This window comes from Wolffia australiana, chromosome 18, assembly GCF_029677425.1.
Source record: "Wolffia australiana isolate 7733 chromosome 18, ASM2967742v1".
Taxonomy (NCBI): domain Eukaryota; kingdom Viridiplantae; phylum Streptophyta; class Magnoliopsida; order Alismatales; family Araceae; genus Wolffia; species Wolffia australiana.
In genome coordinates, this window is record NC_135852.1 from 6,898,652 (window position 1) to 6,911,947 (window position 13,296).

Consider the following 13,296-nt stretch of genomic DNA (forward strand, 5'->3'; position numbering starts at 1 on the left):
TGAACTTATCTGTTCACAATGATAAGAACTAGTAGTCAAGAAACTCACAGATCAAGAACCATGCAGCAAAGTGACACACAATGGCTAAGGGATTGGCTCCCAAGGTGAAGTGTCACTTTTGCACAAAGCTTGGTCACACAAGAAAGACTGCATTAAGAAGAAGGCATGGTTGGGCAAGTGTTAGTCAGGTAATATAGTCAACATAACTATGCATGAATCAAATCTAGCATATGTTCCTCAATCGAGTTGGCGTATTGACTCTGGTGCTAGTGTTCACATTTTAACCATCTTGTAGGGTTTTCAGACTAGGCAAACCCCAAATGAAAGTGAAGCATTCATCGTCTCAGCCAATAGGATGTGGTTGCACGTCAAATCTGTGGGGGATTATCGCCTCACCCTAAACACCGGAGAAGTGCTGATGTTGAATGATTGCTTTTTTATTTCATCTTTTCAAAGAAAGTTAATCTCTTTAACCAAACTAGTTAAAAAAATTATAGAGTATCATTTGATTCATTTGAAATGCCTTTAATGAGGAAAATACTCTTATTGTTACAATGATAATAGATGGATTATTTAAGCTTAACATTGTTTAAATTGAAACACCCACTTTTCTAGTTAGCTTGCCCAAAAGGGCATAGGAGGTTGGGACATATCTCCCAAGCAAAAGTGGAAAGACTGGTGATGGAGGGACTTTTAAATTCCTCTAGATTTCACCAACTTCCACAATTGTGTTGACTGTATAAAGGCCAAAAAAGTCAATACCTTCAAGAAATCTGGTAATAGAAGCCATAATCTTTTAGATTTGATTCACACTAATGTGTGCGGACCCTTTGACCCTTGCTTCACTGGCTAGAAGTACTTTGTTACCTTCATTGATGATTACTCCAGATACATGTATCTTTACCTCATCCGTGAGAAATCTGAAGTCTTTGAGATGTTTAAGGTTTTCAAATTGGAGGTAGAAAAATAACTAGGTAAATCCATCAAATCAGTTTGATCTGATAGTGGAGGCAAGTACTGTGGTCGATACAGTATTAAGGGACAAATGCCATGACCTTTTGCTCTATTTCTAAAGGAACATGGTGTAGTTCCACTGTACACAATGCTAGGCATACCCAATATGAATGGGGTAGCTGAACACAAAAATAGAACACTTAAGGAAATGGTTAGAGCTTTTATGAGTCACTCGTCCCTACCAGTCTCGTTGTGGGATGAAGCATTGAGAACAAAATAAGGTTCCCACCAAGTCTATAGGGCAAACTCCTTATGAGTTATGGATTGGTAAGAGGCCTTCTTTAGTTTACACACATATATGGAGATACCCAGCTGAAGTCAAGTTTTACAATCCAAATGAGAGGTCCCTGGATTTAAGGACAGTCAGTGCTTCCTTCATTGGCTATCTACAGAGGTCAAGGGGCTTCAAGTTCTATTGTCCAACACATACCACTAGAATTGTTCATGCGAATATACTAAGGGACTTTGTCATTGAGGAGTCAGCGAAAGATACCATGGATCCTCATGACGATACAGAGGACAACGCTGTCAACTATCCTCAATTGACTCACCACAAACTTACCAATTATTATTTCAGCAACGGATGGTACTCTACGGTGAGTGTGATCCAAGAACAACCTCAACTACAACCATCAAAGGAACCTCAAGCAGATGAAAATCTGCATCAAGGTCAAGAGGTTATCCTAAGAAGGTCTTCTCGACAAAGAAGAGCATCAATTCCATCACATTATGTGGTGTACTTATTAGGTGAAGATATAGGTGAAGGGCAAAATGATCCCAGTATATTTTTACAAGCCATGAACTCTATAAACTCTGATCATTGGTTTCAAGCGATGAAGGAGGAGCTTGAATCGATGGATCTCAATCAAGTGTGAGAAGTCATGGACATAAAATTAGGGAAGAAACCAATTGGTTGTAAGTGGTTTTACAAGGCCAAACTTGTTTCAAAAAGGTTTACACATAGAGAAGACATTGACTGTTATGAGACGTTTTATCTTGTCTCATCAAAGGACTCATTCCGAATAGTAATGGCCTTAGTAGCTTAATACAATTTAGAGCTACATTAAATAGATGTGAAAATGACTTTCCTAAAAGGTGAATTGAAGGAGGAAGTGTACATACAACAACCTCAAGATTTTGAGGTCAATAAAAAATAAAATATCATTTGCAAGCTGAATAGATCTATATATGTGCTAAAGAAAGCTTTCAGACAATGGTACTTCAAATTTCATGAAGTTATCACCACTTTTGGCTTTAAGGACAACATTTTTGATCAATGTATATACCTTAAGGAATGTGGGAGTAGCTGGATTTTGCTGTTGCTATATGTTGATGCTATATTGCTTGCTACTTCAAGTTCTAGTTTGGTAAAAGAGACCAAAGATTTCCAATCCAATCATTTTGATATGAAAGACATGGGGAAATCCCACTTTGTTATTGGAATTCAAATACACCGAGATAGATCCCTAGGCACTCTAGAACTATCACAAAGGTCCTATATATCAAATGTGTTGCAGAGATTTTCGATGGAAAATTGTTCTCTAGGAAAAGCCCCAATTGTTAAAGCAACAAACTGAGAAAACGGGAAGGTCCTCATTCTGATGAGGAATGTTTGGTTATGAAGGACAAACCATAAGCTGCAGTTGTTGGGTCTCTCTCAACTATACCCAAATGTGTACAATACCTGACCTTGCTTTCGTCACTGGATATCTTGGTAGATACAAAGTGACCCCAAACTCATGCATTGGCATGCTGTCAAGAAGGTTCTATGCTATGTGCAAGAAACAAAAGATTTGATGCTTACGTACAAACAATCAGATAAATTCAAAGTCAAGGGATTCTCGGACTCAGACTTTTCCAGATGTTTAGATACAAGAAAACCTACATCTGGTTATATTTTTGTACTTTCTCAAGGATCCATCACATGGTCTAGTACCTAGCAGAAGACGACCGCATCATCTACTATGGAAGCTGAGTATGTGGCTTGTTTCCACGCATCTTCACAAGCCATATGGTTTCAGAATTTCATATCACATCTAGGAACTGTTTGCTCAATAAAGAAGCTCATACAAATAAACTGTGACGATGAAGCTTTCGTAAGATTCTCCAATAACAACAAGAGCTCGAGTGCTTGTAGACACACAAAGGTAAAGTTATTGGTTGTAAAGGAGATGATCAGAGATAGATCATTTCTATTGAGAACATTGGGACTGTCTTAATGCTAGCTGACCCGCTTACTAAGGTGCTGCCACCTGGTACCTATTGTGGACATGTCTTAAGTATGGGTCTGATTAGTTTCCCTTGACTTGTGTGGTGAGAAATCTCACTTGAGATATTGATGAATTCATGTGATATTACTTTGTATCTTTGATCGATTCTATATGAATCATGATTTGTTTTCTACAAATTGGCGCACTGAAACATGAATCATTGTCATGACAATGAGTTTATCCAAAATCATACATATTGATATTTAATGTCTTACTTAAGTATTTGGTGCATAGTTGGGACATATGCCTTGGAGGTATATTACTGCTATGAATGGTATGTACGAGAGATGTTATGATCATATGTGATGTGTACTAATGATCCCTGAATTGTGATATTCACTATAGAGGCTCGTCAATCAGGTCAAGTGGAAGATTGTTGGATGTTGATCTTGCTGACTAGCCTCGTGTAAGAACATTGTCATCTTTTCCATGGGAGACGATTAAACATTAGGGTTCAGTAAGCTAAAGGGGGGTTATGATTCATCCCTATAAATGACATTCAGATTAGGGCTACCAATATCTTGTTATCGAGCTGCTTACCTGGTCTTCCAGGTCCCTAAACCATAGAAGGAGCCTCAGGCTTGCTGGAGCCCCTCCATAAATTCCAGAGATGATCCAAGGAGCTTAAGGCGACATATTCCACTGTCATGAAACTAACAGGTATGCTTTTATGTTCATCAAGCCAAACAAATTCCATAATAAAAATAAATCTGTATTTCTATCGAGTGCCATTGGATTATTCTGAAAAATGTAATTAATCCATGCATGCATATCCACTCATTCTGAAAAAAAAGGAACATGTATACGTGGGGTCCAATTATGAGTTTATCAAACTATTCTTATATTTATCCAAATTTATTTGATTTAGGACCTAGAATAAAATATATTTATCCCATGCACTTAAAACTGAAAATTCATTTTCTAGCATGAATCAAAACTATCTCCAACTGCATGAAAAATTATTTTCAAAGCAGAAAGTTCCATTTGAAGTCCAAGTTTTTTTCTTGGTAGCTTTCAAGGGATGTAGTGTTCGCCTGTTTGATATCCACTCAGATATCAAATATCCAGCCAACACCAGACATGGGGATGGATATCGTAGGGTCAAGACATGATGGATGCCGATATTGGATATCAACATCGAAATCCATACAAAAAGCTGGTATCTAGATACCAGCTCTCAGTGTGAAATACAAGGACCCATTGTCCCAATGGAAAAAAAATAAGAATAGGAAACAATATATTGTTTTGAAGAAAAACATATTGGAGAAACAATGTGCTTTATGTATCATTTGTTTAGTAGTTTTGACCCAGTCATACTGGGATTGTAGAACTGAGCCCATTAATAACGAATTCAAGTTCAACAGTTTCCAATCAGTTTAAAGCAATCCAATATCGATTAAAATTCATTAGCAAAGATTAATTCTAATCACATAGACGATAAATATAACTCCTATATCTCAATTACATATTTATATGTTTCACATCAAAAAAAATTGTCAATTATTTATCAATTTATATGTCATATGTCAACAAAACTGATATCTGACTCTGATATCTGATAACCCCTAAAATGAAGATGGGTGTTGATATCTGGATGGATAATGGTATTTGATATGGATAGTGTTGCAACTAATATCTGATATCATCATCCAATAATTGGATATCGGTAAAGACAAATATTGGACCTCTCATTTCTGACAGCCATTTCAGCATCCTTTGACATAGTTATCCGACAACACGCTCAGGACAGGTGAACACTAGATGTAACCTTAAACACATCAGAAATGAAAGCAGGGAAACTCACATGGTAACAATAATCAATTATCAAGAAAACACAAAACTATACATTACTTAAAACTTCTCTCACATTTAATTTGTTTTTTTAAAATCAAGGGAATCTTCTGGAATTTTATTTTTTCTATTTTTATTACAATATTCATCCAACTAAAAACATAATGAATCAAAAAATGAATGCATTATTCCACTCCAGCCAAAAGTACATTTTTTTTATCTCAAACAACATATTTTATCTCTATTAAACTAAAAAGGATGGGACTAGGGAATGACGGTGTCGGTCTCAGTACCGGTTTTTTGCAAAAATCTAAACCTATACCTAAACTTTGGTACGGTCTCGCTTCGGTCAAAGATTGGTTCGGTTAGGTAAAACCTATAGTTCAGTCATGGATACCAACTGAAATCATGTTGAAAGTTAAAAAAATTAAAATCTTCACAAGTGAATCAATCAATTTTAGAATGTAACTAAAACATTTTCACTATTGGATTACCACATAATCAAAGAAGATTTATGTAAGAGTTTTAAGGGTTTTCTATTTCAAAACTTCACAAGGGAAAAGTTATTTTTACATTTATTTTTACGTGATTACATATTTTAACAAATAATTTTTAAAAAATGTATTTTAATAAATGTGATTGTATATTTTAATATATACTTTTTAATAAACGTGATTGTATATTATAATATATACATTTTAATAAACATGATTGTATATTTTAATAAATACATTTCAATAAATGAATTTTAATAAATACATTTTAATAAATGTATGTTAATAAATGTGATTGTATATTTTTATAAATGTATTTTAATAAACGTGATTGTATAGTTTAATAAATGTATTTTAATAAACGTGATTGTATATTTTAATAAATACATTTTAATAAATGTATTTTAATGAATGTATTTTAATAAATGTATTTTAATAAACGTGATTGTACACGACAACTATATATTTTGTATTATTTATTGTATTCATAGAAGTGTAATGGCAGAGTTGGCTTAAGGGATAGTGCGCTGGACTCGCGTAGACCAGGGTTTTAGCCCACGGTTGCAACTGAAAAAAACAATTTATATTTTTACTTCTTTCTCTTTCGGTTCGGTTTTGGTCCGGTTGGCGGTCTGAACAGAAACCTTTACCGAACTATCGGTAAAACCATAAAACCCAAACCGGTATCGGTTCGGTCCGGTTTTACCGAAATTCAGTAAAAAATGGCAAACCTTAGATGGGGCCGTTGAATCACCCTAGGTTAGTGACACAAGCGTGCCAGAAGGGAGTTACACACTTATGTGAACCAGCCATCTTCTATGCCACCCCAATTAAAAATTATGATACTGAAATTTACCTTTTTCTTGATTTTTTATTATTGCCAAGGGTAAATAATTTTTTGATTTTGAAGCTTGCTCGACTTCTAGTCGAAGTCACATGTTTGCAAGATATTTGGGTAATTTTTCAGAATTGTCTCAACACCCGCTAGCATTTTGATTTTTTAAAAATAGAACTCCCAAAAAATAAATAATGCAGAAGACATCGATTTGTCAGTCCTGAGATATCAATTTGAGGTTGACTCAACAGTTTGAAGTATCGATCTTCAGGTACATATCCGCTTGATTGACATGTGTGTTGATAAGCAACCATTGCGTACATATATGTCTAAGAAGAGGAAAGCACCTAGTCGCACACGTGCGAGTGACCCACATGTGTGAGCGTTTGAATAAAGGCGGGAAACCAGCAGGCGGGAAGAGGATAAATAAGGAAGAGGAGCATCCGTCAGGGGGTACACCAGCAACTACTCCCAGAAAGTCCGTGGAGATCCTCCATCACCGACCGCCTATCCGGCCGTCCAGAACTCGCCACCGCTCGGAGATCCATCCGAGAACTCATCCTTCCCAGGCTTATCATACCCCTTCTTCATTTCTCATCTCAGATCCGTTCCATCAAGATCGTTCTCTATAATTGTATCAAGACTCTTGGATTTTGTTTTACATTTGAAGAGGACGCGGACGACCCTCTCGAGATTTGTTAGGACTAACAGAGTCCTAACATGTGTGGCATTCATAAATCACATAGATAAAATCGTTGCAAAAGAGAAGCATACCGACTAAAAAATCTAATATGATTAACATTGAGTTGAGAGAACTCACGCAGGAAAAAGGTTTGCCGAAAATCTTCGGAGAAGTTGGATCGGTGGAGGCGACTCTGAGATCCATTCAAACATGATTTGTTAGATCTGAATGTGCACATCCCTCACCTTTTGTCAATGAACATGATACACCCTTCGTATCAAAACAATTCGCAATCCAAGGATTTTCAATATCCGAATATGAAATGTAGTTTGAACAAACAGGAAATGGGAAGATAGCTTGACTGGAGATGATCACGACGGCCCCTCCCTTGGATGGAGCTCCTTCTTGATCGACAATTTGATGGATCGCGTTCTTCCATTCTTGATTAGCTTGGTCAATATAAAATTGAGAATACCGAAGTGAGTTTAACTCCGGATCGGATATGGTAGTATGAATCTGACCCTTCCAAGTAAACTTGAGCATTAGGTGGTGATAATTACAGTGAAACCACCCCAGCGTCTTAAGCCATGGTACCCCAAGTATTAAGTCACAACTCCCTAGTGGGAATGGAACTAAGTTCTGTTTGAAAACCAAACCTTGGAAAGCAATTGGTAAATTGAGACATATTCCAGCTGTCTGTCTGCAATGTCCGTCGCCCATGGCAATGCTGAACTTATGATAAGGATGAACTGGAATCTTTAGTCTCTGAATAATTGTGGGTCGAATGAAATTGTTAGTGGCCCCTCCATCAATGAGGATGGTCACCTTTTGATTATATATCTCTCCCCAGAGCCTGAAGGAACCATGCTTTGGACCCGTATCAGTGCTAAGCTTCTGCAAGGACATTAACTCCCCTGTCATTAAGGGTCCCTCGTCTAATTGCATGAAGTCTTCTTCTGTGAGAGGTTGTTCCACTTCTTCAACTTCTTCCTCCAGCATGTATATACTGAGTTTCTTTTGACAACGATGACCTGGTGTATATTGATCATTACAGTGATAGCATAGGCCCCTTTCCTTGCGCTGCAAGAACTCTTCAGTAGATAGCTTTGTAAATTTCTTCTTGTTGCCTTTGTGGGAAGTATCACCCCTTAGAGGATTTTGAGTTACTCTGGACGCCTGGGCCGAATGCAGCCCCTCTCCTTTGTTTGAGAAATTTTCCCTGGGTAGGGTGAAATTGTGAGGCTTGTAGGATACTGTCGCAGTGAGAGTTACCCTTTCCTCTTCTTCTAGGATGGCTAAATTACTCTCTGCTTCTATTGAATAGTCCATCATTTCTTGAATTCCATCTGGTCGATACTTGTTTAATTCCACTCTGATTGCTGGTTTCAGCCCTCTGAAATACGCAGTTTCTTGAATATCAGGCGGCACATGAGATAAAAATGCACAAAGATCCTCAAATTCTGAGCGATACTCTGACACTGTACCTGTCTGTTTAAGACTCATCAATTGATTGCATAGAGATCTGTTGGAGAAATGATACCTCTTTTCGAAGTGCTGTCGAAACACCAACCAGTGGCCGAAACCGAAATTTTCTTCGGTGTAAATAAACCAGCCTAAGGCGGGGCCTTCCATGTGGAGGGAGACCAATTGCAGCTTCTCTTCGTCTGTAAGTCTGTTGACTTTAAAAAATCTCTTGACGCAGTTTAACCAGATTTGTACATTACATCCATTGAAATAAGGTAGATCCCATTTACGGAAAAGTACCTTTTGATACGCAGTTGTTTCTTGGTTCATTTGCACCCGACCATACCTGGTCTGTTCTCTCAACCCTGTCTTTGAGGAGGGAACCGTGCTGGCTTCAAGTTTAGAATTCATAGCCTGCAATTGCTGCATAATTCCCAAAAGAATTTCCACTGGAACAGGGATCTCGTCGACTATAGCTTTGCCTCTGATATCTTCTTGATCCGACATTTCTATCTTCTTAAATGAATACCAAATCTCTGTCCGAACAGGTCGTCCGGCTCTGATACCAGTTGATACACCCTTCGTATCAAAACAATTCGCAATCCAAGGATTTTCAATATCCGAATATGAAATGTAGTTTGAACAAACAGGAAAAGGGAAGATAGCTTGACTGGAGATGATCACGACGGCTCCTCCCTTGGATGGAGCTCCTTCTTGATCATGGCGGTCCTCCTCTGCGGCTGGACTCCTCCCTCCAGGTCGTCCGGTGGGGCAGCGCACTCGCGACTCCTCCCCTGGGAAGTTTAACGACTTCTTGCACAAGAAAAAGATGCCCCTCCCAGCTGGTGCCCCCTTTATTTATATACCTCGCTGGAGTCAGTTACGCTGGTCAACTGTCCGTTGACCAGATCTGAGCTTCCTCCTTCTGTATGTCTTCGAATAGCGTCTATCAGAACAACTGTTCTATGGCAGCTACGTTCAAACATGATATCTAAAAACAGTTTTATATTTACAAGAAGGGGAGGGGGGGGATTGACCTTGCTAACACATATTCTGTCTTACCAGCACGCATGGCTTTAGGTCAAAGTGGAATCAAGAAGGCAGTTATTAATCTACCAGCTTCTACTTCATTAAAGCTGTTTGATGACTTGGATGCTAGTTAGGTGAGATAGTGCAGTTGCACTGACCTGAACTGCCCCACAGAGGGTAAGCTTGCCATTAAACAGGATATGAAGGTGCCGACGACAAGGAAGAGCAGATAAAGATGGTGATGACGATGCAAAATTTGGAGTACTCCTTCATTTGCTCTTTTTTTCCTGCAAATCAAAGCAAATCATTATTGAATATTGGCAATGCAGAAATCTTACTAAAAGAAAAAATCTAAAGTTAAAAGTATTGCAGGGGAAATCGTAAATGTTTATTTAAACGGTATGACACACTAACAGTGGGAATGAAAATTCATGAAAACTAAACAAGATGACCATTTAATCCAATATTCATGCATCTTGGGCAAAATTCATGGTCCCTGAAATGAACTAAATAACATGAGATTTGATATGGTACTTCCATGAAACAACAACTATGATGTATAAACTAAATTCTCAATATCACGAGTCATCAGCTGTCTAACATCAACCCACTTCATTTCTCAGATAAAAACTAACTGCAGTATTCACTTACTACATCGCTTGAACATTTTCTTGTAATTCTGAGACAGCTACTTATCTGTAATTCAGATTTTTCATATCGCAATATTCCACTTCCCTTCAAATTTACATTATATTAAGTTTAATCTAGACACCTGACTCTTCCATAATTTCTGGAGTGGAATCTAACGCCCTTTTGATAAAGTATTTTAAGCTGCACTGATTCCACAAATAGCAATTTCTCCTACTAAAGTAAACGTTTGTCAAGGAGCTCTATATCTTATTCATTTTCACCCACCCGTCAGTGTAACAGTTCATCTTAATAGTTTCCATTGTAAACCGAAATTCTAAGGAGAAGTGGTTCTTACCAAGAACAGCTGCTCCCTGGTTTCAACCTTGAACCTACTCAAATGGGAGAGATTTCATCCACCATCAATCAAACTTTAAGGTTGTCGTCAACCTGCAACAACAATTTCTTCGCTGTTCCATCAAGAGTCAACCCTGCTGCCTCCAATTCTCTGCAAATCTGCCTGCACTTTGCGGCCCTCCCGGCGGCGGCATATGCCCGGATCATGTCCCTGTAGATATCATACGTTGGAGCAAATCCTGCCTCTTTGAGCCTGGAGAAGTACCTTGCGGCCCGGGCGAGGTCCCCTAAGGCAACACACAGCCGTATCACAACGCGGTACGCTGGCAAATCGAGTAGCATATCACGCTCCTCCATCTCCCAGACCGCTGCCATGGCAGCCCGGACCTCCCCCGACCTGCCATACGTAGATACTATTAATCATCATTTAATGCATCAGAGTACGAAAAAAATGCATGCTATCATTTATTTAAAATTAAGAGCAAATGGAGTCACCGCCACCATGGCAGCCTGGAGCTCTACTGCCCTGCCAATAACATGCATTTATACATTCATATGGCATCTATCATCAGTTTATGCGTCAGAGTCCCCGCAAATAATGCATTTTATCATTTATTTAAAATTTAAAGCGAAATGGAGTCACTGCCATCATAGCACCCTTGAGCTCCCCAGGCCGGCCAATAAAGTGCATTTTTGCTACACATTCACAGGATGCATGTTATTATTTATTTTAAGATAAGAATGATGTGGAATCATCCCCTCAAGGTGTTCCGGAACTCCCCCGCACAACCAATAACATGCAATTTTGCTACATATTCATATGACATCTATCATCAGTTTATGCATCAGAGTCCTGAAAATAATGCATGCAATCATTTATTTTAAACTAACAGCGACATGATATCATCGCCATCAAGACATCCCAGACCTCTGCTTCGAAGCCAAATAACATGCATTTTTTGCTATAAATTCACATGACATTAATCATCAATTTATGCACCAGAGTCCTGAAAATAATGCATGTTATAATTTATCTTAAACTAAGAACGACCTAGGAATCACCACCATCAAGGCAACCCGGACCTCTGCTGCCCTGCCCATAACATACATTTTTGCTATAAATTCACAAGACATTCATCATCAGTTTATGCATCAGAGTCCTCAAAATAATGCATATTATCATTTAATTTATACCTCCACCGCCCGAAAACCACGGTGGTGTACATGACGACGCCAGGGTTCCCCTTGGTCCTCTTGAACCAGTCAAAGAGGCTCTCCACAGCTTCAAACATGCCCAGCTTGATGCAGATCTTCATAATTGAGGTGCAATCCTGAGGCCGGAGATCGAGATCATCACGCTCCGCGAGCTCGTCGAGGAGAACCTCGGCGAGCCGGAGCCGATCCGGGTTCCTCCCCACCTCCAGGATGAGCTTGGCGTGGACGCCGGCATCGAGCACCCGTTGATTATCCCTCACAAAGAGGATGATCTTCCTGGTTAAGTCAACATTGCCTGCTCTGATGAAGCCCCTCGCCATGGCCTCCATTACAGTGCGGCTGGTGGTGCTAAGGTATGTCTCCATGGGCGCCCCCAATTTCAGCTTCTTGTTCCTGGCCAGCACTTCAACGGCAGAAGCGAGAATTTTGTCATCTGGGAAGAGAGATCTCTGCGTTTGCGCCCAGCAAAGCGTCTGCAAGGCCCTCTCCGCCATGCCCAAATGGCCGAGCTCCTTGATCGTCATCGACAGCGATCCTTTGCGCAGAAACCGGCCCCAGTTCTCCAGAACAACCGAGGCGTCTTGCTCCGGAGGAAGATCCGCGATTTCTCTCGCGATCTGGATTAGGGTTTCGGGGTTCTTGCAGACCCGGGAGATGAGAGGCGATCTGGCGGTCAAATTCTGCCGAGCGGCGGCCCTGACGTGGTGCTTCGGGGACGGCGCTTGCGGGAGGCGCGGCCGTCGCGGAGGAGGCTGCTGCGGAGGAGTTTTCAAGGGTTTCTGAGGGATTCTGCGCTCGAAAAGGGAGGAAATGGCTCGGATTTCTTCTGGGCTCCAGACCGCGGGGTCGAGCTCTTCGGATTCTTCCTCGGTTTCGATCTTCTCCGCAGGTGCTCTGCTGATGGCGAGATCTGGGGGGAGTTTGGCGCGGCGAGGGTGGCGGAGGTTTTTGGGGAGTTTGCGGCGGGAGGAAGGGGACGAGCTCGGCCGCTTCGAGGCAATGAAGGTGATTTTGCTCGGATTTTCGCCATGAATTGGCCTTGATCGGTGGAGAGACGGCCAAGTGACCCTCCTCCAGCTGCTCTCCGTCGCCATGGCGATCTTCAGTTCGCTGTTCGAAGCATTTCCTCGCACAATTCGAAGAGAAGACGAGCTTGAAAGGATAAAGATGAGATCTTTCCCGCTTTGGGTTTTGTTATGGGTTCATTCCCCTGAATTTATAGTTTTTCTTGAGACTGGACTGACTGTTCAGAATAGAGGGGTTCAAAAAAAAAATTTAATTAATATGTCAGACCTGGAAGACTAAATTTTGCTTTCTTATAATCAAATATTGGGAACAGAAATACCCAACTTTTTTCTTATAAGTTTTCTTAATAAAATTGAAGCAGGAAACATAATTTTACTCTTATACCTTGGGATGGTCCTTTTGTGCGACCGGCGCGAAAAGAGTGCCATGTACTGTCTGGCTCGATTTTCCGGACCACACATTGAACACTTTCATGGCATTTTGTGCCACGCA

The 13,296-nt window shown here is 40.0% G+C and overlaps 1 protein-coding gene across 2 annotated transcripts; it reads right to left on the bottom strand.

The window, feature by feature from the left end:
• Window positions 1-7,175: 7,175 nt before the first annotated feature.
• EMB975 (Tetratricopeptide repeat (TPR)-like superfamily protein) lies at window positions 7,176-12,955 on the bottom strand. Of its 2 annotated transcripts, XM_078589829.1 has the most exons (3): window positions 11,758-12,955; window positions 10,565-10,960; window positions 7,176-9,866 (listed from the first exon to the last, which is right to left on the bottom strand). In XM_078589829.1, the coding sequence occupies exons 1-2, from the start codon at window positions 12,870-12,872 to the stop codon at window positions 10,633-10,635; spliced, it is 1,443 nt and encodes a 480-aa protein (XP_078445955.1). In that variant the 5' UTR covers window positions 12,873-12,955; the 3' UTR covers window positions 7,176-9,866; window positions 10,565-10,632. The 2 variants fall into 2 exon arrangements, with proteins under 2 accessions (XP_078445955.1, XP_078445954.1); XM_078589828.1 differs by lacking the exon at window positions 11,758-12,955 and having other exon boundaries at window positions 10,565-10,574.
• Window positions 12,956-13,296: the final 341 nt, after the last annotated feature.

Coding starts and splice junctions, on each gene's coding strand:
- EMB975 (XM_078589828.1), bottom strand. CDS start 9,057: ATGTCGGATCAAGAAGATATCAGAGGCAAAGCTATAGTCGACGAGATC.